Below are 23,796 nucleotides of genomic sequence, written 5' to 3'. Positions count from 1 at the left end.
TGTAAACTTCCCATCACCCTATTTTCCTAGGTCTGCTGATGTCATTCAACTTACAAGTACTTTGGGAGTAGGTGAAATCATGTAAGCTCTGTGGCGCATCTGACAACTGCAAAATACTATAGTAGAAATAACTAGATAAGTAGGGGTTCTAATCTCAATACTGGCAAGTGTTTGTGTGAGAACCACATACTGTGTGGGTTATACCATTTTGAGTTGTGTACCATCCTGTAAACTTCCCATCACCCTACTTTACTAGGCCTGCTGATGTCATTCACCTTAGAAGTACATTGGAATTAGATGAAATCATGTAAGGTCTGTGGTGCATCTATTAACTGCATAACACTATAATAAATATAACTAGATAGGTAGGGGCTCTAATCTCAATACTGGTAACTGTGTATGTGAGAACCATATACTGTGTGGGTTATAACATTTTGAGTTGTGTACCACCCTGTAAACTTCCCATCACCCTACTATACTAGTCCTGCTGATGTCATTCACCTTAGAAGTACATTGGGGCTAAGTGAAATCATGTAAGCTCTGTGGTGAGTCTGATAACTGTGTAACACTATAGTAGAAATAACTAGATAGGTAAGGGTTCTAATCTCAATGCTGGCAACTGTTTGTGTGTCTCACTGGGTGAACATCATATCCTGTTTGGCTGATACCATTTTGATGTGTGTACCATCCATGCCTTTTTACCACCTCCAGATGGCATAATTTATATAGAGTGGTAACGGCATCTGCCTCACATGCAGCATGGTTAAACCATTATGCAGGCCATACCAGTCCTCTTTACAAATGTCTATGGAATATCCAAATGTTTGTAACCTATATGTGGTCTGTGTCCCATAACAATGCCCATGTATGTGATGTCATTGCCAAATTGCCCACAGTGAGTGTAGCGGCACACATGCCAGCATCAGGCATCATACCTGGCTGAAACATCATGCTGATACAACATCTGCTACACTATCAGTTGTCCAGGCTTGTAGCAGCAATACATGACTCCACATACTATTACTGGTGGGTTATCTCACCATCCATGAAGGCATTCAGAACATTATATGTTGTAAGAGGTAGTGTGTTATGTCCCATGCGTATAATCTATGTGGGGCATGTCATGTGTATGTAATAGTACAGTACATCATGGTGGAAAAGTAGGTTTACTAATCTATATATTGCCAATTGTGTTTGTGTTACTGTGTGCACATCCCCTGTGTCAGTCCTTACTGTGTGTATGCAAAGTATATACCATTTTGTCTCCCTGTTCCACCTGGTGAACTCAGGAATACATACCACAAACCTGTTACACATAGTATCATGCATGCCCTCATGAACTGCATCAGGGTTGAGTGTATGGGAAAGAAATGGCAGGACCAACAGGTGTTGACAGTTGAATCTGTCACAGTTAATGTAATGGCTATACTTGCAAGGGGCCTTCTGACAGTACTGCATAACCTGTTCTGTATGTATGAGCCTGTCGTACTACACAACACTGAGCTGACATGTCTGAAGGCTACTTGTTTGTGACAAGGGTTATGTATGCAAGGTCACACTGTCTGACAACAGTGTCCCTCACACACTGTTTAATGCATACACACCTGGTACATGTACATATAAAGCTGTACCTTGCATATGACATGGTCGTTGTATTCTCACTATGCCATACTCCCTCTTGGGAATGTCTGCAGGGCCATAGTCTACAGACACCGGGAACACAAACAGAATACAGCAAGTCAGACTGCAGTCAGTGGTGCTAACAGCAATAATGCACCCTGGCTAATAAGGTACAAACACCTGTATGTGTACCTATAACAAATGCAAGCAAACACCTTACATAGTATTACATAGCTACACTGTACTATATTCACCCTGTGCATCAGATCCATATTAGCATGTCCCTGCAACGATGGTATGGATGACAGGTATGTGGCACAGGTATCATCATATGCACAGGGTGTGGTGTGGGTTTGCCAGAGGCCTAGACTGGGCCATACGGTTGACATCATGTGTGTCTGTGTTTGGAGGGGTATCCGATAGATTGGTTGTGCAGAGGTGCTGTGTGTGTCTGGAGGTGACCAGCCTGTGATACAGATGTATGTGTGTACATATGCACACAGTCATGCCATGTGGCAGCCCTACACAGGGTATGTTGGACAGCTGTGGACCATACATTGAAGAGTGTCCAGTTCACCATCTCTGGCCATAGACATGAGAACTGGTCCTGCCAGGGGTATGACTGGCACCACCAGGCCCAAGGCCAGATGCAGTACTGCTTCCTGATGGTGACTGTTGTCTGCTGGATCCGTGCCCTTGATAGGACCGGACAAGACCATGTGCCCATGGCCTGCTCTGGTGTGATGTGGACGGCAACCCCCTTTGGTAGTGCTGGTGTCACTGTCACTATGGGAGTGTGCAGGTGCATGGCCCTGTAGACTCTCAGCTGTTGGTGCTGTCCTACATTCATGTGGCCAATGCCCATCTCCCACCACATTCCCTAGCACAGGCATGCTATGGTTGAGGATTGCCAAGATCTCACCGCACCATCTATTCATGACCTCAGCATTTTGACATGTGGCCTCAACAAGGTCATGTATGTCACCACGTAAATCAGGAAGAGTTGCATCCACCACCCTGAGTATTTGTCTGGTGTGGCATTCACTATGTGCCTGTGCATCCATGACAGACCAAAACATGCATCTGGTGACTCCTGCTGTGGTACTTGTGACAGCGGCTTGACAATCAGTTGTCCTCCTGCGAGCAGCCCTGTACAACCACCTGTGTGGGACCTTGACTGCACTCTAGCTATGGGCAGTGTCTACACTCACACCTGTCATAGTCACCACACCAGCCTGTTCAATGCCAACGCCTGCCAACTGTCCATCATCTGTGCCAATGGTGATGGGGTATGTGTGGGCATTGTCACTGTGTGCAGGGATGGTATGGACAAGAGTGGGATGATTATCAATGGCACAGATTCAGCCCCTGATAAACCCACCTGTACCTCACTATTCCTAGCATCGTTTTCAGTGTCTGCAGAGATAATGGCATCAGTTTCCAAGTGGGAGGGACAGCAAACCCCATTGCCACCTGTGAGGGGAAGACAACATATGTACATTAATACCTGCAATTTGAGGTTGGCTGATACACACACACACAGACACACACACACACACACACACACACACACACACACACATGCACACACACATACACACACATGCGCACACATGCACGCACAAACACACACACAGACACTTACAGGTGAGGTGGCACAAATCTGTTACACAGACCACACATTACCCACATAGTGACATGCATGACACGTGGCCCTCAACATCATGCATTGCAGCCAGTTTTAATACATGTAACTAACAATATAGAGCTGTGGGATACGTGATTAGCGTTAGTAGGTGATGGCCCTTCCCCAGCACAGAGTGCACCCATGAGAGTGCACCCATGTACACATCATTGCTGTTCACCTGTATAGCACAGTGGCAAGTACTACAGAACATACTTCACAACTGTACAAATCCTCACAGGATGTGTGGATGTCTGGCTCATATGTTTGCTCTGTTTCTCATAACCCCTGTATTTCTCTGATACATAACTGGGATGATCTGAGGAATGACATCACGGATTAATGACATACATTTGAGGGTCAGGCCTTCAAACCAGTAGTAAATGTATGGTCACAAAATTTCTGTTACACCACCAACCTTCTATGTTTACAGCGGATATGATAAGTGTACACAGCCCTATTAACATGCCATGTTCTTGTAATATATAAGATGAGACCACAATAATGCATTCAAATATGTTGCCCACCTTTCATGTGACATATGAACTGTGCAATCTAATCGATAAACAAACAAATGTGTTACATGTAAAATATAATGACTGCAATATGTACAATATGGTGGCTGCATATGTGTGCACACCCTTAAAATGATACTTTGTTGAAGCAGTCACTCTTCTTGGGAAGGTGTCTATCAGCATGACTCATCTTGACCTTGCATTTATTGGCCACTTTTCCTTTCAAAGGTCACCCAACTCTGTCAGATTGCAAGTGCAGCTCATGTGTACAGCCCTCGTCAGGTCACGCTGTGTTTTTTCTATCTGGTGTAGATCTAGGCTCTGGCTGGCCCAACCCATAACCATGAGGGTGTTCAGGTGGAGCCCTTCTTAGGTAGCATTGGATGTATGCTTCTGGTCTTTGTCATGTTGAAGGCTAACACCCCTCCCCATCCTCAGCATACTTGCAGATGCCTGATGGATTTGGGCCAGACGTAGGTGTTATTTGGAACTGTTCAGAATTCTCACCACCATGACTACAGGCCCAGTTCTGGCTTTGGAACAGCATCCCCACAGCAGGCCACTGCCACCAGCATGATTCACCATGGGGATGTTGTTCTTCAGGTTAAGAGAGGTGTTGCTTGTGCACCACACATACCTTTTGGTATTTTGACTGTGAGGTCGATCCATAGTCTTATTCCACCATAACACATTTTCCCTCGTCTTTGGAAGACTTGATGTGCTGTATTGCAAATTGTATCCACCCCTGAAAGTTTTTGGTGTGGGGAAATGCTTCCATCTTCTGACCACACCCAATAGACCAGATGTATGCAGAATACGGGAGACTGTTCTCTCATGTAGTACACAACATGAGTACTTGCAAGATATTCCTGCAACTGTCTCAGTGTTGCTGTATGTCTCCTGGCAGCCTCCTTGACCAGGTTTTGACATGTCTTGTTATCATTTTTGGAGGGAAGTCAGGTTCTTTTCAACAACACTGTTGTCCCATATTAAATCCACTTTTTTAAGTTTGTCTCCACTGTGTTCCATGGTGTATACAATGCTGTGGTATTGTTGTTGTACCCTACTCCTGACTGATACCTTCCAAATTTGAGATCCCTTTGCTGCTTTGTAAGCTGTCTGCAAGCCATGGCTGTTGCTGTTGCAGGCAACTGAGCAAATGTCATGAATATCCTACTTGGACAGCAGACAGTTATTTGGTGTTAGAGTGCCTTTACTTGATGACAGGTGTGTACCCAAGCAGACTGAATTCTGTCAGTAAATCACAAGCTGCTGCAGTAGAATATTATTTGAAGTATATGCACAGATATGCATCCAGCTTATTGTAAGGGTTCTATACTCCATATCTGGTGCCAAACAGATTGATTTTACAAGTGAATTGTTCATGTTATAGGTCACATTACAGTTTGCAAAGGGGTGGACTGACATATTGTGGTCTCAATTTGTATATATATATATATATATATATATATATATATATATATATATATATATATATATATATATATATATCATAAACACCTGGCATTTTAACAGGGGTGTGTACACTGTTTATATCCACTGTATGAGAGTAATCTTTCACACGTCCCTACCTTAGACTGTTTGTCCCCCCATTTTGTTGGTCTCTATCCAGTCTTGCACTGACAGGTTGTGAGATATGCTACAGGAATGTTACATTCTCTTTGGATAGGCCTCTCTGGTGACCACTGTAATGCAATGCAGTTAACCCCATCACAAGTGAACATGCACATAAAGCAATGTGACTATGAGTGATGGTTGTGTACATCGTACATTGCATGGCCTTCACATGCCTGGGGTATTGGCAAACTACAACAGAATAATTCCATACTCACCAGCTTCAGGCTGCCGTCCCACATGCAGACCGGAGGACCTAGGTAGTTGTGGGAGAGAAGTATTGTCCGCAGACTCACATGTGGCATTGGTACAGGATGGATGCAGTGTGTCTGCGCATTTACAGTACAACCCCCAATACTACACAATTTGCTTTCCTTCACCATGGATGTGCACTTCTGTGCATAAGAAAACCCCATCCACAACTGCAATCTGACCTGACACATGCATGTAGATACTCTACAAAGACAAGTATGTCTGCTACACTAGTCTAGTAATCTCCACTGGGGCCTTACCTGCATGCTCCTCAACCATTGTCTGGGTGCCACCCATCTCCAGCATGTGGGGGGCTCTGTATCCTGATGTACTGGGATAGGTACCCCAAGGTTGCTGATGAGCTCCTCAGTGGGTGTCATTGGGTCTGCATGTCTGGGCCCCCGCCTGTGGCTGTGCGGTCCCTGGCCACTGCAGCAGCCCTTTGCTGGCGATGGCATATGAGGTCATCTGCACAATGCCGAACTTGCTCATAAGTACGTGCATGCAGGCTGACATCATTTACCCTGTAGACAAGGTTGTCCCACAGGCCTATCCTCTCCCGCAGATGTTGCTGGCTCTGGCCAAACATTATGGCATGGTTCTGTAGTATGGCTTCTATGATTATATTTGTCTCAGCCGCTGCGAAAGTTGACCTTTTCTGATGTGACATTGGTCCTGGAAGACATAAAAAGTGAAACACATCACAGGACCTCATACATTTGGCAGCAGTATGTACAGAACCTGCACATCTACATTGAATACTAGTAGCTACCACTCACAACCACACTATACCCCTGTACTCTATCAGCACTGTATCTGTGCATTGCACTCATGGTCCTGATGTGTCATATTCCCCCCAAATAAGGGCTAGTTAATTTCATAATCCTCTATTCCTCATTCATGTCAGTGTAGAGGGATGACATTGGCCATCTTCCATGTGGATGGGGGTGTGAATGGTGCCGAGGCCTGGTGTGACTACAGTGTGTAATGGAGCTGGGAGCACATGCGTGAGTTCATATAGGATGCGGACAGGTATGTTATCAGGTCCTATGGATACTTACATTTGTTGCCTTACAGTAGGCAATATGTACCTGCTCACTGATGATGAGGGGAGGGGTGTGGGTGCTGTGCATATCCACCTGTAGTGATGCTGAGCCAGGGGGTAATGTTTTCCCTAAACCTATCTGCAGCAAGTTGGTTATAGCTATGTTGTGTGTGTATGTGGTCTGATTGACCACCATTACAGGGTGAGTTGGTTTTGTTTCCTCTGAGATTACAGACATATGTGAAGATGGCCTTTTGATTGGCCTTGGTGGATGTGTCCAATTTGTACTCATAGTTAGCCTTATAGTATCCACCTGTGACCTTATATGCTTGGTCAGACAAAGGATGACTTAATGCCAAGTTGGTGCCTGCTCCTAATTTGCCCTGTACAGCCAATGTAGGGACCAAGTCTGTGGTTTGTGTATTTCTGCTGTCCAGCAAAGGGAATTACTCTACTTTGGTGGAGGCAGGTTTTACAAGGTAATGCTGAGTCCATACAGCTATGTTGTTGGCTCATATAGCTGTTTGTAGTAGGCATGGACACACAGTCATAACACAGCTGGACACCTCTCCAATTTCAAACAGATAATCATGCTTATTGTAGTATCCATAGCTGTGTCAGGGGAATGCAACAACCAGTAGCTGTATAAATGTCACTCTGTAGGATGCACAGTAACTAAGATTACACACGTGTACATATACAGCTTATTTAACTGACATTTTGCATCCCATGTCTCTTGTTATGAGGCAGCCAGATACACCTACTCATGTTGACATGTGCACAGGTAATACCTAATATACATTTATGTTCTATGTCAGTATGCCACACTATACTTACACTCTTGCTGCCCAGTCATCCCTCTCAACCTGTTAGAGCAGGACATCTGTAGGACACCACACATACATGGGTGGCAATGGGGTAAAATTAGTGACATTGTCTTAATACTGCTCTAACACACTTGAGTCATTCAATAGCACAGTAGCCTTTGCATTGACAGACATACCCTGGAGGATGTCTAACATTCAATATGGCAGGAAGAGAGGAGAAAGGCTAGGAGTGTGGTGGTGAGGGTAAGAACTTTTAATGTTGGCAGTATGACTGGTATAGGGACAGAGCTAGCTGATATGATGGCCAGAGGAAGGTGGATATATTGTATGTGCAATAGACCAGATGGAAGGTGAGTATGGCTGGGTGTATCAGAGGCAGGTCACAATTGTGCTATCAGAATGTGGATGGGAGGGGAAAGGGGGTAGTGGTTATCTTGAAGGAACAGTATGCAAAGAGTGTTTTAGGAGGATGACATGAGTGTCTGATAGAGTGAGGTTTATGAATCTGGAAATTGTTGGTGTAATGATGACTGTTGTTAGTGCATATGCTACACAAGTTGCTTGTTTGATGGATGAGAAAGAGAAATGTGTAGTCAGTTGGATGATGTGGTGATGACTGTACCCAAGGTTGAGAGAGTGGTGATTGCAGCAGATTTCAATGGCCATGTTGGTGAAGGGAACAGAGGGGATGAGGAAGGGATGGGTATGTATGGTGTTAAGCAAAGGAATGCAGACGGTGAGATGGTAGTGGATTTTGCAAAAGGGATGTTCGTGGCTGTGGTGAATACATACTATAACAAGAGGGAGGAGCATAGGGTGACCTACAAGAGTGGAGGGAGATGCACAAAGGTGGAATATATCCAGTGTAGGAGGGCCAGTTTGTAGGAGATTGGAGACTGTAAAGTGGTGACAGGGGAAAGTGTAGTTAGGCAACAGACGCTGTTGGTCTGTAAGATGACGCTGATGATAAAGAGGAGGAGGAGTGTGAGGGCAGCACCAAGGATCAAATGGTGGGAACGGGAAAAGGGTGATTGAGAGGTAGAGTTCAGGGAAGAGGTAAGACGGGCATTGGGTGGCAGTGGCGATTTACCAAATATCTGGGTAAGTACAGCAGAGCTAGTAAGGTGCTTGGTGTGACATGTGGATGGAGGAAGGAGTACAAGGACACCTGGTGGTAGACTGAGGAAGTACATAACAGTATACAGAGAAAGAGGTTGGGGATGAAGGAGTGAGACTGTCAGAGAGATGAAAAAAGTAGACAAGAGTATAAGGAGATGAGCTGCATGGCAAACAGAGAGGTGGCAAAGGCTAAGGATGAGGCATATGAAGACTTGTAAGACAGGTTGGACACTAAGGAGGGATGAAAGGCCTTGTACCGGTAGGCTAGATAGAGGGACTGAGTTAGGAAAGCTGTGCAGCAGATGTGGGTGATAAAGGATAATGAGGGAAACATACTCACAAGTGAGGAGACTATGTTGAGCAGATGGACAGAGTACTTTGAGAGGCTGATGAATGAAGAGAATGAGAGACAGATGGTTGGATGATGTGGGTATGGTGAATCAGGAAGTGCAACGGCTTACCAAGGAGGAAGTAAGGATAGCTATGAAGAGGATGAATACTGGAAAGTCTGTTGGTCCACATGGCATACCTGTGGTAGCATAGAGGTGTTTAGGGGAAATGGCAGTGGTGTTTTTAACCAGATTGTTTAATGATATCTTGGAAAGTGAGAGGTTGCATGTGGAGTCGAGAGAAAGTGTTTGTGTACTGTTTTAAGAATAAGGTTGATGTGCAGAGCTGTAGTAACTACAGAGGGATAATATTAATCACTCACAGCATGAAGTCATGAGAAAGAGTAGTGAGAGCTAGGTTAAGCAAAGAGGTGATGAGTAGTGGTCAGCAGTATGTTTTCATGCCAGGTAAGAACACTACAGATGCAATGTTTGCTTTGAGAGTGTTGATGGAGTAGTACAGAGATGGTCAGGAGTTGCTTTGTGTCTTTCTGGACATAGAGAAAGCATATGACAGGGTGTCTAGAGAGGAGTTGTTGTATTGTATAAGGAAGTCATGAGTGGCAGAGATGTATGTAAGACTGGTACAGTATATGCACAAGGGTGATGAGGTCTGCAGTGGGAGTGATGGGTGCCTTTAAGATGGAGGTGGCAATAACAACAGGGATCAGCTGTGAGCCCTTTCTTATTTGCAATGGTGATGGACAGGTTAGCAGACAAGATCATACAGGAGTCCCCGTTGACTATGATGTTTGCAGATGACATTATGATCTGTACTGGAAGTAGGGTACAGATTTAGGAGACCCTGTAGAGGTGGAGATATGCTCTAGAGAGGAGAGGAGTGTACGTCAACAGGTCTAAGACAGAATATCTGTGTGTGAATGAGAGGGAGGGTAGCAGAATGTTGAGGATGCAGAGAGTAGAGTTGGCAAAGGTCAATGAGTTTAAATGATTAGGATCAACATTTCAGAGTAATGACAGCTGTGGAGGAAAGGTGAAGAGGAGAGCACAGGCAAGATGAAGATGGTGGAGAAGAGTGTCAGTCAGAGTTGGATGTGGCAGAGTTACAGATGTTAGGATTTGCACTGGTTGTGATGAGCATGGACAGGATTAGCAATGTGTATATGACTGGGTCAGCCCATGTTTGATGGTTTTGAGACAAAGTCAGAGAGGCAAGATTACATTGGTTTGGACGTGCTGCAGAGGGATGTTGCCAGGTAAGAGGAAAAGAGGAAGGCTTCAGATAAGGTTTCTGGATGTGGTGAGAGAGGACATGCATCTGGTTGGTGTGACAGAGCAGGATGCAGAGGACAGGCAGAAATGGCAACAGGTGATCCACTGTGGCAGGCAACCTCTAGTGGGAACAGCCAGAAGAAAAAGGAGATGTTGTAATGTCAGTCTTCACAGATTTGCCAATGATTTGCTAGACATAACACAACTATATGAGTAAATGACTACAAATATGAGGTACACATATGGTCAGTGTGCATAACACTGGACAGTTTAATGGTATGAGCTCAGTATATCACATGCAGTTCAACACATACATGTGCAACAGTACTTTACTATGCAAATAGCATGTATAGGTCTTTCACATTTCTGAGACAAACAAGTATATCATAGTTGTATTCACAAGTAAGATATGGATATGTACGACATCCCAGTAGCTGGCTTAGCATTGTCACAGTCGGTATTGTTCAACACACACTTCAGTGGTAGTCATATGTGAGCCATCTTTTCCTGAGGTGACTCAGGGGCCTGACCTATGATCTATGTCACTGCAGACAGACCTAGATGATATGGCCATAGGTTCTGATCAGCAATATCAGTACAGCAAGTCTTGTTGAGACATATATGTTACAGTTCCTATTTCCCATTCTTACATACCCGATAATGCAGTCCATTACTTGTTTGACATACCTGTTTGTTTTATTCAAGTGTAGGTGGTTTTGTCCTGCTTGGTTTTTCTTTTTCTTTTGGCTGTTTCTCTCTCTCTGAAGGCTGTAGGGTGTACATGTGTTTTGCATAGGCTTCCACGTAAAGCCATGACTCTTAATCACTACACTATCTCAGCCTGGAAATTTCACCTGTATATTTGCATTTAGCTCCTATGGGATGTTTACGCTATGCTAGGCTGACAGCCATAACATGCACACCCACTTAGCTACACTTAAACATTCCTAGGCTAGTAAAAAAAGTATATGTTATTATTATATTATTATGTTATATGGGTGTGTCTTGTGGTGTTCTGACAACTAACTGGGACTGCAATCATGAAATACTGGCATTCATTTGGCTTTCAGGCTTCTATCCTTCAGGGACTCCTGCTAATACATATCTTCTTAACTATCAACTTTCTAAGTGTGTGAGGGCAATTTTTCAGGCATGTCCCTAATGTAGTATTTATTCCCCTCATCATTTGTGCCTTTGTTAACATGCACTGCTGTAAAGGAATATTGGCATACATTTGCTTTCAGACTTCTAGCTTTACGTAATTCATGCTAATGCATGACCTGTTCTCTATCAACATTCTATGTTTGTTGGGCTATATTTGTGTTTTTGCACTTTTGGGGGATTTATGCCCCGTTATGTGTGCATTTGCACACATTTCCTGCTTTAATTGTTAACGGGGCAGCAGTCAAAATATGCGGTTGATGTGAAGTCATTGCTGCTTATTCTTTCTGGTTATTTTTTTTTACTATTTCAAAAGCAGTTAGAGCTCTTTCTGTGAAAAGGTGTGTTCTTGACCTATGACTCTTTCAATTTGTTGACTGATTAACATGTGACTGTTGGTGTGACATCATCAAACAGTGGGGATTTGACAATTTTTAATCTTTCCCAATTGCAGTATGATATCTGAGCAGGGGAGTGGCAACACGACATCTGGGGTGGTGCAGACAGAATCCTGGCCAACTTTTTTTTTCTTTTTTGTCATGGTCGACTGTGCAGCAGATTAAATGCTTTGACTTTTGTAATTTGGTATTTAGATTGAGTAAAGCATGTAAACATTTATTACTTTTTGTGGAATGCTTATTTCCAAATAGAATATTAAATAAAGTTATTCTTTTACTTACTAGTTAAATTAAAGTTGCATGTATGTCAAATACACGTTCCCATTTATAAAAGCAGTGAGACATCAAGGGGTGTGCACTCTGTAAATAAATTTAGCACTCCCAGTAGTTAGTAAGGCAGTGGTTCACATCTTCATGAGAAGTATAGATGCCAAAAAAAAAAAAAAAAGAATTTACTTTAAAAGACGTTTTAATATAAAATATATTTATTTATTTACTTTATTGGTTTATTTTATTTTTGTGGAGGTGGGGTTAAGGTGGTGGCGCCAGTAGCCTGTACAATCTGAACTAAAGAAACAATCACTTAATTTCCCTGTTTAAAAATGCTAAAGTATTCACTTATTTTACTGTGGAGCAGCAGGAATCGTAGGTCTATGGCACAGCAGTAACCAGCGACTCCACGAAACACTAGAGGTTTTGTGAATATGTCGCACTTGGTATTCAGGACCCCCAGGTACCCAAGGTACAGAGTTTTATATTATTCCCTGTTAAAAAGCTACTACCCTGCTTGCTCTTCTCCAAGGTGTTAAATAAACCATTTTACACAGCTAACATTGAAAAAGGGAACAGAGAAGTTCAATGGAAACAGCATTCCTAAAATTAAAACTAATGCATCCTAATTGCTGCCCCATTAATGGAAAAGTACCCAAAAGTGTTGTACACCACTTTAGCAATGCATGGGGAGGTGTCACGGAACCTGTCACACACCCCCTGCATTGCTTCCTTGTTGCCGATTTTTAATTTAGTGTCCGCAGACACTGAAATGATAATTTTTTTCATTTCAGTGTTCACGGACACTGAAATACTGGCATAATATTAGCGCAAAGCTCTAATATTATACCTGTTCGGGTTAGAAAGTGCTGTATGGCACTTTCTGAGTGCAGAGGGCATGTTTAGTGTCCGTGCACTACTTGAACATGCCCCCTTCACTTGTTCATGGTTTGTGTCCGTATATGAAGTACAGCATGAATATTCAAGGTGCTCTGCTGTTCTAAATGGACACGAACCACTCTGTGCAAGAATAGTCTTATTCTTGCACAGAGTTTGTTGAATCTGGGGGCTTGTCTCTCATAAAATACATTTAAGGATGGTATTAATGAACATGTGGGAATGGGAAGTCCAGCCACTCAACAATAATTCAAAGGCTGGACTTCTTTTTGTTTTAACACCTGGGTAAATGTAGTGACAATAAGTAAATCTTTGCAGGAGCAAGTAAAACTGCTTCATTGTACAAAGAGAAAAGCAGATATTTACAGCAAAAATATGTTATTTCTGCCAAGGTTAGAGCATATATTTAAGAACAAAACTATGAAAAATGTTACAGTTTTACCAATTACTGTGTGTAGTTACTTATGTAATGACTGTATGACTAGAAAACTAGTTCTAAGAACTAAGCAGAAAAAATGAAAAGATGTATGACATTTAAAATAATTGCATATTAAGGGCTTGAAATGGATGTGGCAAGTGTGTTATGCAACCAAGATGTACTGTTATAACATTGTTATGTATTTCGTAAAATGCCTTATCACAGGTAAATCTGTTTTCTCTTTTTAACACATTGTTAATTTGGTTCTGAACTTTAAGCATTTTTGAGCTTCATGATTATATTAGACGTTTATCTTTTATGTGACTGTATATAAAAGTCACATATTGTTTTGGCTTTAAATGCTGTAATTTATTATATGATATCTTAATTTGCAACCACTATCAAATTCTATAACATATACTCCTGTCTAATATGCTTAGTATTGCACATAATATATCTAATATTTGTTTTGCCTGACAGTTGCAAGAAAGGATTCCTTGGAAAGAATTGTGAATGCAGAGCTGAAGAAAAGACCACTCAGGATCTGGAGTCAGCCTGTCGCAGAGATAACAGCTCAGCCATCTGTTCCAATGCAGGAGAATGCATTTGTGGTACATGCAGTTGTCATGGAAGTGATATCCAAGGCAAACAGATCTATGGGACCTACTGCGAGTGTGACAACATGAACTGTGAACTGAACAATGGCAGACTTTGTGGTGGTAAGTACAGATGTCATTCGACAAAACATGGCAGAGAAGTCATAGGTTTTGTTCTCCATTCAGCCATATTATTCCCCTGAAGTATAGTGGTACAGCAATAAGCAAGTTTTCACAGCGGATTCTTTTTCTACCTCGTTTATAGATGAAAGAGTGGAAATCACAGAGCTGTTAAGTGACACTGGGATTCAAACCTGTTATTGGTTTCTACCTCAGTTCTGTTTCATAATCAGTAAACATTATAAACTTATGGTATAAGATAAAATCCAGCTGAGGCATGTTATTAATTTGCACTGTAGAATTCTTCCTTATCATTCAAGACCCTCCTCCCCATATTAGGGGGTGCATCTTCCCTGAGATGTTCAGCACATCTGTGCTATTTTGAGTTGTTGTGTCTGTCAGATTTCATCAGCACAAACATCTAAAGAAACCTACCATTATTCGAGATACCACATTTTCAGGCGACAGGGACACTACTGCTTTATATAGTAGCTCCTCGTTTTTAGATTAGTCGCTATCCTTCTGCAGTCCAGAAATAGTGAATCTGAGTGACTGAGATATATTTTTATCTCATATAAATCTGCAGAGACTCTCAACTCATTGTTTCTGAATCACCATACCAATTGTATATTCATCGTATAACCATGGTTTTCAGGGATTATGCATTTGCCATGTTCACACTAACAGGAAATAGAATAGTAAGCATATGCCAGCAGTGAGGTCACAAATGCACTAGGCACCAAAACCACTTCAACTGACTGCTCTCAACATAGTGGACCACTGGCTGCACTCTAGGGTGATCCCACCTGCTGACCTACCCACTTTGCTAGGGAGAGTGAGTTCAATAGTCCAATGAAGGAACACCATTTCCACCACTTGATTTCATGATCACGTCCTTTTGTCACTGTCTGAAGCTTGTGAGTATTGGCAAAAATAGTAGTCTAGACTGCCCAATAAAATGAGAGCTTTTTCTTATGTCTTAGTTCTTGCTTCACCACCACAAGCTGTACAATGTTTGTACAATGCCTTCACTACTATTGTGCCTGTACAGTGCCTGCACTACTGTTGTGCATGTACAATGTCTGTACAATGCCTGCACTACTGTTGTGCATGTACAATGTCTGTACAATGCCTGCACTTCTGTTGTGCATGTACAATGTCTGTACAATGCCTGCACTTCTGTTGTGCATGTACAATGTCTGTACAATGCCTGCACTTCTGTTGCTACTTTTATACTCATCTGTTGATCAATCTTTTTGTCACCTGTTGTAAACTACTTCTTGAACAAAATGTTGTAGCATATTTTTTGCATTGGTAAATATGTATATGTTTTATGGGATACCCTTGTATCTGTAAATATGTTTTGTTAATTTCTTATGTGATTCTATTCACCCACGCTGTGCCTGAAAATGATCAATAGAGATCCGTGCACAACCCTGAAAAACAATACTAAATAAATAATTAAACCTATTGAATCCTTACCATCCTCACTAATGAGCAGAAGTGAAAGTACTAAAATTCCTCCATTTGATGTAGCTACTCCTCAGTCACCTGCAGAGACTGGTCCTCCCTTTTCTGGAAGAGGTATCTTTAAATATACCAACTCCGAGACAGCACTATAATGCGGCAAAGGAAAGATTTCCCTTTATTGCACTGTAATGCGATCTCAAAGTTGGTATACTGAAAGAGTGGAGGGTGTGGGGGGTGCAGGGGTGCTTGCCCCCTTGCTTTAACCCGTCAGGTTACTTTTTTTTTTTTTTTTTTTTTAAATGTTCGAAGTTTTATAACTTCAACCATATGGTGTCAATCATATGGAATTCGAAGTTATAAAACTTCGCTTATATAATATAGACCCACCAGAGATACTATTGCTGCCTTCTCCTCAACACAGAAAAAGTGCTTTAATCATGACAGGCCATCAATATCCAGTGCCTTCAGCATTTGTAGAAGGGTCTAATCCACACCTGCAGCATTACCACATGAGAGCTGTTTAATCACTGCAGTGATCTCATCTACAGAACAGACCCAGTATTACCAATTGCATCTGCCTTCTTAAACAAGAGCATGCCAAATGGATTGCGAAGGGGACAGACAGAACAGGTTATGAAGATGCCTGGGTAAACATGGGTGGTGCAAAATAAATAAAGAAGGAGAGGCCATTCTAGACTTCTGTTACAGTCACAAGATCTCATACAAGAGTGGCCAACATGCAACTGAAGCAGATTTTCTGCTAGTAAGGAAGTGGCACTGGAATAGAATCAGTGATTGCAAAGTCATCACTAGTGAAACAGTCAGTCCACAGCATAAATCTCTGGTTGCTACAATAAGATGCAAGCAGTGGTCAGAGAAGGCTCTAAGGTCAACAGAGACTAGAGTGAGTTCTAAGAGTTCAAGGAAAAACTCAGGACTTAACACCTCAGGAAGAAGAGAACATAAGTGGAGTTGAAGAACAATGGCAACACCTCAAAACAGCATGTGGGAAGATTATAGAACAGATACATGGCTGAGGTAGGTATGGAAATAAGAAAAGATGGTTGTGAAATGCAGAAGTCCAGAAAGTCATCAAAAGAAAAAAAGGAGTGCAAGAAATACTGGTAGAAAAGACTGACCAGGATGAGGATGAATAATGGCTGACTGATAAGGAGGCTAAAAGAGCAGTTGATATAACAAAGAACAAGGCATCAAGGGTTCTTTACTAGCTTCTGGGAAGTGACTCAGCAGATGGCACAAAGAAACACAATCAGGTTGCAAAGCAAAGACAGAAAGATAAAGAACATAGGTTCATAGGTAGGTAGGTACTAGGCTATTGGCCCTAGGGCCTATATAAGCCTAGCCAAAAAAGTTCCCTGGTTTTCACCACCCAAGAATTTATTTTTCTGTGCCCCTGTCAAGCAGAGCCACAGAAGTGAACCCCAGTGTGAATTTCCTATTTCCCATCCAATTGTCAAGATTTTTCTTAAAGAGGGCCAATGAGGAGCTTTGTTTGACATGAATGGGTAGTTTGTTCCAGAGCATGGGAAGTCTCTGGGACAGGAATCTATCCGTCCAGCATGTTCCATTTATTGTGGTGACAAGATTTAGGACTGTGGAGCATGTGGCTCAGACAAATTGATATTTCTTTAAGTGTAGCATGTCCAACACATCTGTGTTTGACATGTCATTGTATGTTATCAGAGGTCGCCTCTGAGTAGGTAATATGTGACAGAGTAGAGCTGGAGTTTTTTGAGACAGTCTGCATATAGCATATGTTTGAGGCTGGTAATTCTCTTAGTGAGGTATTTCTGTGGCCTTTCTAGCTGTTGTAGGTGTCTTGCGAGGTACATGCCAAATGGGGCATGGTACTCTATAATGGGTCTGATGAGGGATGAGTAGAGAGGAACAATGACCTCTTTTTTTCTGGAGGAGAACCATTTTGTGATGAGGTGTGCCACATAGAAGGATTTCCTGCCTACTGTGTTGATGTGATTATCACAAGAGGGGCTACTGTCCACCTGTGTCCCAAGGTCTCATCACACTTTTGGTGTTTAGTAGGCTACCACCTATGTGGTAGTTCATGGGTACAGTGTTTTTCCCAAAGGGGATGACAATGCACTTCTTGGCATTGAGCTTGAGGCCATGACTTTGACACCAAGCATCAGTCTCAGTGAGGACCCTTTGTAGAATGTCCACATCATTATGCAATTCTATTATGGCTGCTAATTTGCAGTCATCTGCGAACATCATTAACCAAAGACCTGCTGTATTAACCTGGACTTCTGAGAAGTAAATCCCAAACAGGAGGGGATCAAGGACTGAACCATGTGGCACTCCACTTGTCACTAATCTGAAGTTGGATTTGGAGTCGGCTACTTTCACTGTGTGGGTTCTGTCAGTGAGCCAGCTGGCCACCCATCTTGTGACATAGGGATTTATGCCCAGTCTAGTGAGTTTATCTATAATTCCAGAGTGGAGGATGGTGTTGAAAGCCTTGACAAGGTCAAGATAAGCTGTATGCACTACCTTGCCCTAGTCCACGGCTCTGGTGACTGCTTCAAAGAAGACAATCAGGTTTAAGAGACATGATCTACCTTTTACAAACCCAAACTGAGCGGGGTCCAGAGTTTGGAGGTTACCTATGTCTTTGTTTATAAGCTCCATGATCATACATTCCATGGCCTTGCAGACCAGGCTCATCAGGCTAATGGGGCGGTAGTTTCCGGGATTCATGGTGGCACCCCTTTTGTGGAGTGGGATAACTGTCACTGTGCACCATTCAGTAGGCACAAAGCCTGAAGTGAGGCTATGATTGAACATGGTACTTAGCTGGGGTGCTAGTTCATTCTGTAGTTTGCGCAGGACACAGCCTGGGATGTTGTCTGGTCCCATGGATGCTGTGTTCTTAGCTTTGGAGAGCGCAGTCTTTACTTGTGCATCCATGATTACAGGGGCTTTGCATTCTTCCGGTATAGGGATGGGCCCTTTTGGGGGTGGGGGTGGGGGGGTAAAGTTTGCACTGAATCTATCAGCCAGGATGTTGGCAATATCGGTTGGTTCTGTATATCTAGCGCCATTGTGCTGTAGCTCAGAGCAGATCTGAGTGCTGCCATTGAGATTCTTGACATAGCTGTAGAATGCTTTATGGTTGTTTTTAGAATCAGTGGCAATTTTATTTTCATAACTAGCTTTGGAGGATTTTATGAGGGATCTAAGCCTCTTGCTGAGGCTGACCAGGGAGTGCCTGCATTCATGGAATTTTACTCTTTTTTGAAACAGCTTTTTCCTTCTGTTGTAGAGTTTGTTTATGACCGGGGGCCACCAGATTGGCTTCTTTTTTGGAGGATAGTGTCTTGGTTCTGTTGGGGATGGCACGATCCATGCATTCGTGTATGTGCTTATGCAGTGCATTTGTATTGGATTCAGCAGTTGTACCGCTGCTTCCCGTCTGAATGGGTGTCATGAAATTTGCCACTTCTGTCTTAAGAAGCATGAAGTTTGCTTTGGAGAAGTTTTTTACGGTGGTTTCCTTAATGGGGGGGGTCGGGGCGGGATATGGATGTCTAGGGTGATTAGCTTGTGGTTGGATCTGACCAGCAAGGAGTTGACCACTGGCTTGGAGCATCAGTTAGCCATATTGGTAATTACCAGGTCCAGGATATTGCTGCTGCTGGTGGGGGTATGGACAAGCGGATCCAGGGCATTGGAATTTATGAATTCCAGAAAACTTTGAGCAAATGAGTGCATGAGTAGTTTTCCCAGTTTATGGTGGGGTAGTTGAAATCTCCCATTAATAGGGTATTGGGCTGTACCTTAATGGTGTCCAGTATATCAAAAAATGTAGAGTGGGCATCCTGAGGCATGGCGGGGGATCTGTCCATCCTAAGAGATGCCAGCAGCAACCTGCTCAACCATCCACAGGACATAAAATGTAGATGGAAGGAGTACATCCAGCAGTTTCTGAATAAACAAGAAACCCACAGAAGCAATACTGATCCACACATAGCCTAAAATGAAAGAAGAAGAGCCCACCCTGGAAGCAATACAGCACTAAGGAAAATGAAGTCAGAGACAGCAGCAGGATTAGATGGGGTCACAGCAGATATGATCAAGATGTTGGGTGAGTTAGAGTAATATGTCGTAAGAGTACTCATAGCAGTATGGAGAGAATGGTGTATCCCACATGATTGGGGAATCAGCATACTAGTGCCAGTGTACAAGGACAAAGGGGACATTCTCAACTGTGGGCAATATAGAGATATCAAACTCTTGTTACACTGCAAGAAAGGTCTGGAAAGGGTGCTTGACAAATGAATATGCAGAGTAGTAAAAAGTAAGATGGGAGATGAACAATTTGGATTCAGATCAAGATACAACACAACCAATCTGATGTTTGCAGAAAGACAGATAGTTGAGAAGAAGCTAGAGATGAGGAAATAGTCCAACTCAGTATTTCTACACATGGAGAAAGCATATGACAAGGTCCCAAGAAAGCTTATCTAAGCAGTCCTCCTTTGGTGAAAAGTCCCAGAAACATTGTTGCAATTAGTAACGCTATGTACAAGGACCCAATGACACACATACAAACAGTGTCTGGACTCACAGCGAGGTTCCCAGTGGAAGTGAGTGTGCATCAGTGTTTGACTATGAACCTGCTTCTGTTCATACTGGTGATGATCTACATTAGCAAACAGGTCACAGGGGACAGGTAAACAAAGTTGCTGTGTGCAGATGATGTGGTACTACAGGCAGACTCTGAGCAAAAACTTCACCAAAAGATAGGAGAGCTGGATGCAAACTGAAGGCACATGGAATGAAACTGAGTACAGATAAGACAGTTGTAACAGCAGCAAATGGGGGACATAAGAAGAAGCTGAGAATGAGATAGAAGGAAAAATAGTGGAACAAATTAACAGCTTTAAGTACCTGGGCAGGGTGGTTGAGGAAAAGGGAAGTCTGATTGGTAGGCCAAAGCTAGGATTAGTGGGGCTGCAGCCAAATGGGACAGAGTATCAGGGGTAATGTGTGACAGAAGAATGCCAAAAAAGCTGAAAGGTAAGGTGTTCAAATCAGTGATGTAACCAGTATGGTACTGAAATCTGGGCAGTGAAGGCAGAGCAGATGAGAAAGCTAGAGATTATGGAGATGAAGTGCCTGAGACATATGGTAGGATGCCCAGGATGCACACTGTGGGACAGATGAAGAAATGAGGATATCAGAGCAGAATACTTAGTACATCCAACTGCAGGGAAGATCATTGAGAACAGATTACAGTGGTTCAGGCACACCTGCAGGAAAGCAGAAGACAACCTGATGAAGAAGATTTGGAACAAACAGCATGAAGACAAGATAAAATGAAGACATCCAGCAAAGGTATTTATGGACTGTGTGAGAGAAGAGCTGCAACATCCAGGCATGAAGAAGGTGTGTGAGGGGCACTGAATCAAGAGACTTGGTGACAACTGATGCAACATCCTGACCCCACATAGAAAATGGGAAAAGGGGGTTGATGATGATGATGCCAACTGGATTGAGAAGATCCTCAGAATGTTCCTTCCTCCCTCCAATCATCACCATCCTTTTTTTAGATTTCTCTGTGCATTAAAATATATTTTGTTTGAGGGAGAGAATTGTGCATATCTCCCATTACACCTAGATAAAGAGAAGTCTGCAAATGTTTTTGTATAGAGTATCCTAAATGACCAAGTCCATAACTTATCTTACCCCAAGATCTGTTGTAAACTTGATAGATATAATGAGCTTTACATACTACAATCAATACTAAGTAGCAATATCCTTTCAGTCAAATTAAGCTGGCAATATAAACCTTTGGGCAAAATTATCATCTACTGCCTACACGTTAACTGCTGATAATGCTGATAATGTTCAGTTACAGATAAGTTATACTTAGATTCATAGTTATAAGTACACAAGGTAGCTGCTAACAGTTTTTTTTTTATATTCTCATCCTAAAAATGAAGACTCAGCAGCAACCAGCTTTGTATTTCCAGATTGTAAACCACCAATTTCTAATAACTGACATTAATATTTATGCTAAAGTATTTGCATTAATGTTGCTATCTGCATTTAAAAGCTATAAATTCATTAATTAATTAATTATGCTTATGGCATTCTCAAATTTTGTACCTGAATTTAAAGTACTTATATATACTTTTTGCAATAGTGTCTCAGTAGCAAGTCAAAATGAAATAAGTGACATGGGGGGCATACTTTCTGATCAATTCATAACATTCAGTGTAATCCTTCCACAGATTGATGTAGGTAGTATTTCCCTATGCTTGCTGTTGTTTTCAGTTTTATTGTAATTATTTTTTTCTAAAGTGACAAAGACTAATTCTAGTCTGCATGTAACAAGCTATCCAAGCACTTAGAATGCAGAGAATCAGGCACAAAATGTTACTATCAAGTTCACCATTAAGAATATAATAGGACATGAAAATAAGCCATCTTACCTGAACTAGGACCACTAAAAGCATTGGAGGAGGAGAGGTAGGTAAGGTGTTGAATGTGTGGGTCATGATGTGACTGAGGGAGTTATGAAGAGGAATGGCATACAGGGTTTCTATAAGACCGAGTGCATTTAATATGAAGCTTGTTGACCATAGGTCTTCTCAAAACTTTATTAAAATTACCCAATGTGTATGTCTTATCACCTACTAAATGATCAGAGATTTCTTACAAATAGATGGAGTGTTTAACTAGAGCCAATAGCCTGCACCTGAGAGTCAAAGTCTGATTCCTATTTGAAGCTTGTGCTTCTTTGGTGCTGTGCACTTCAACTTTGACCGCAGCCTTTGCCTCAAAAAGCTTTTAACTAATATAGCAGTTCCCCGAAATTCTAGTTCAAGGCATATTTTAATACAGTCACCTTGCCTGTACCTGTGATGCAGCTAACCTCCACCAGAGGGAGAACAAATATTACCAAATCCCCTCATTCCCATAGTATGGTAATTACCTCTGGTCATACTTCATAACGTCTTAGAGCAAGAATTCTCAATAACCCAAAAATAATGAGGAGACAAAGACCCAAAAATAGGGGCAGATTTTAAGTATTGCTCTTATAAGATTAGAAAGTTGCTAGACTAACAGGTTTTCTGTTAGTATGCAGTCTCCGGAAGATATGAAGTCTAAAAGTCAAATGACTGACATTATTTAGTGATTTCAATCCTAAATGATTTGCCAAAAACATAAGGAACAGACCAAAATATGAGGCAGCCACAAATTTTATGAGGAACAGGCTGAAGATATGAGGCAAAAATCTGGACTGTCTGTGAAACTCTGGAGAGGTGAGAGTATGCCACTGGTCTGTCATCATGCCTACAGAGTGAAATATCTTTGCGAATGACACCTTAGCAATTGGACACACTACAGTGAACCAGAGAACTGCAAATCAGTGCAGCATACTGTACTTTACAAAGTAACTACATATAGCTACATAGAGCAGTACAACAAACAATACTATTCAGTGTTCGCCAGTGGGCTGCTGCAGCATTCCCTTCTTCAGCCAGAGCCAAATGTATATGTCTGCATGTCTCTCTCTCTCTCTCTCTCTCTCTCTGTCTATCTCTCTGTCTCTCTCTCTCTCTCCCTCTGTCTTGTAACTGACCTCTGTGTGTTCTAAAACTGTCAGGATAAGAAACAAAGTATGCGCAGAGCAAAATTTAAACATTTTTCCATACATTACCATCTGTATAATGCCCACAGTGAAGAGTGTAAACTACTGCTCTATGCTCAGTGTAAACACCACTTCCCCCATCCAGAGTACAAGAGGGCCTGACAGACAGTGGTATAATAAGCCCTACAATGTACCATTCAATAATCTGGAATGTTCTTTGAATGCCACTGTGCACTACCCTGAACCCTGTTCATGAATTGCGATGGTCCACAACAATGTACAAGACAGTGTACAAGATGCCTTACATATGCACATCCACATACTGTCGCTTGGATTGAGTAAGGTTTAGCTCAGATGGTAGTCTCGTCATTCTAAGCCTTTCTTTTTCAGAGACCACTCTACCACTGAGGTGTTCCTTTGCAGGTGCCTCAGCACAGCAAGCAGTCTTGCTGGTGAAGCCACATGCTAATACATTAGCCTGGGGAGTAGTTAAATGCTAATTAGCCAT

The 23,796-nt window shown here is 42.3% G+C and overlaps 1 protein-coding gene across 5 annotated transcripts in view; it reads left to right on the top strand.

Annotated features, from left to right (window-relative positions):
- LOC122804909 (integrin beta-2-like) overlaps positions 1-23,796 on the top strand; it is a 1,526,426-nt gene that overhangs the window by 1,363,973 nt on the left and 138,657 nt on the right. For all 5 annotated transcript variants that reach the window (XM_044075116.1, XM_044075114.1, XM_044075112.1 and 2 more), the window contains one exon: positions 13,944-14,182. In XM_044075116.1, the coding sequence (XP_043931051.1) occupies positions 13,944-14,182 (239 nt within the window). The remainder of the gene's footprint in view (positions 1-13,943; positions 14,183-23,796) is intronic.

The sequence above is a fragment of the Protopterus annectens genome, chromosome 6.part0, assembly GCF_019279795.1.
Source record: "Protopterus annectens isolate FY-2018-M chromosome 6.part0, PAN1.0, whole genome shotgun sequence".
In the NCBI taxonomy this organism is placed as follows: Eukaryota; Metazoa; Chordata; order Ceratodontiformes; family Protopteridae; genus Protopterus; species Protopterus annectens.
The sequence above is the reverse complement of the archived record's forward strand: the minus strand, read 5'-3'. Positions and strand labels throughout refer to the sequence as shown.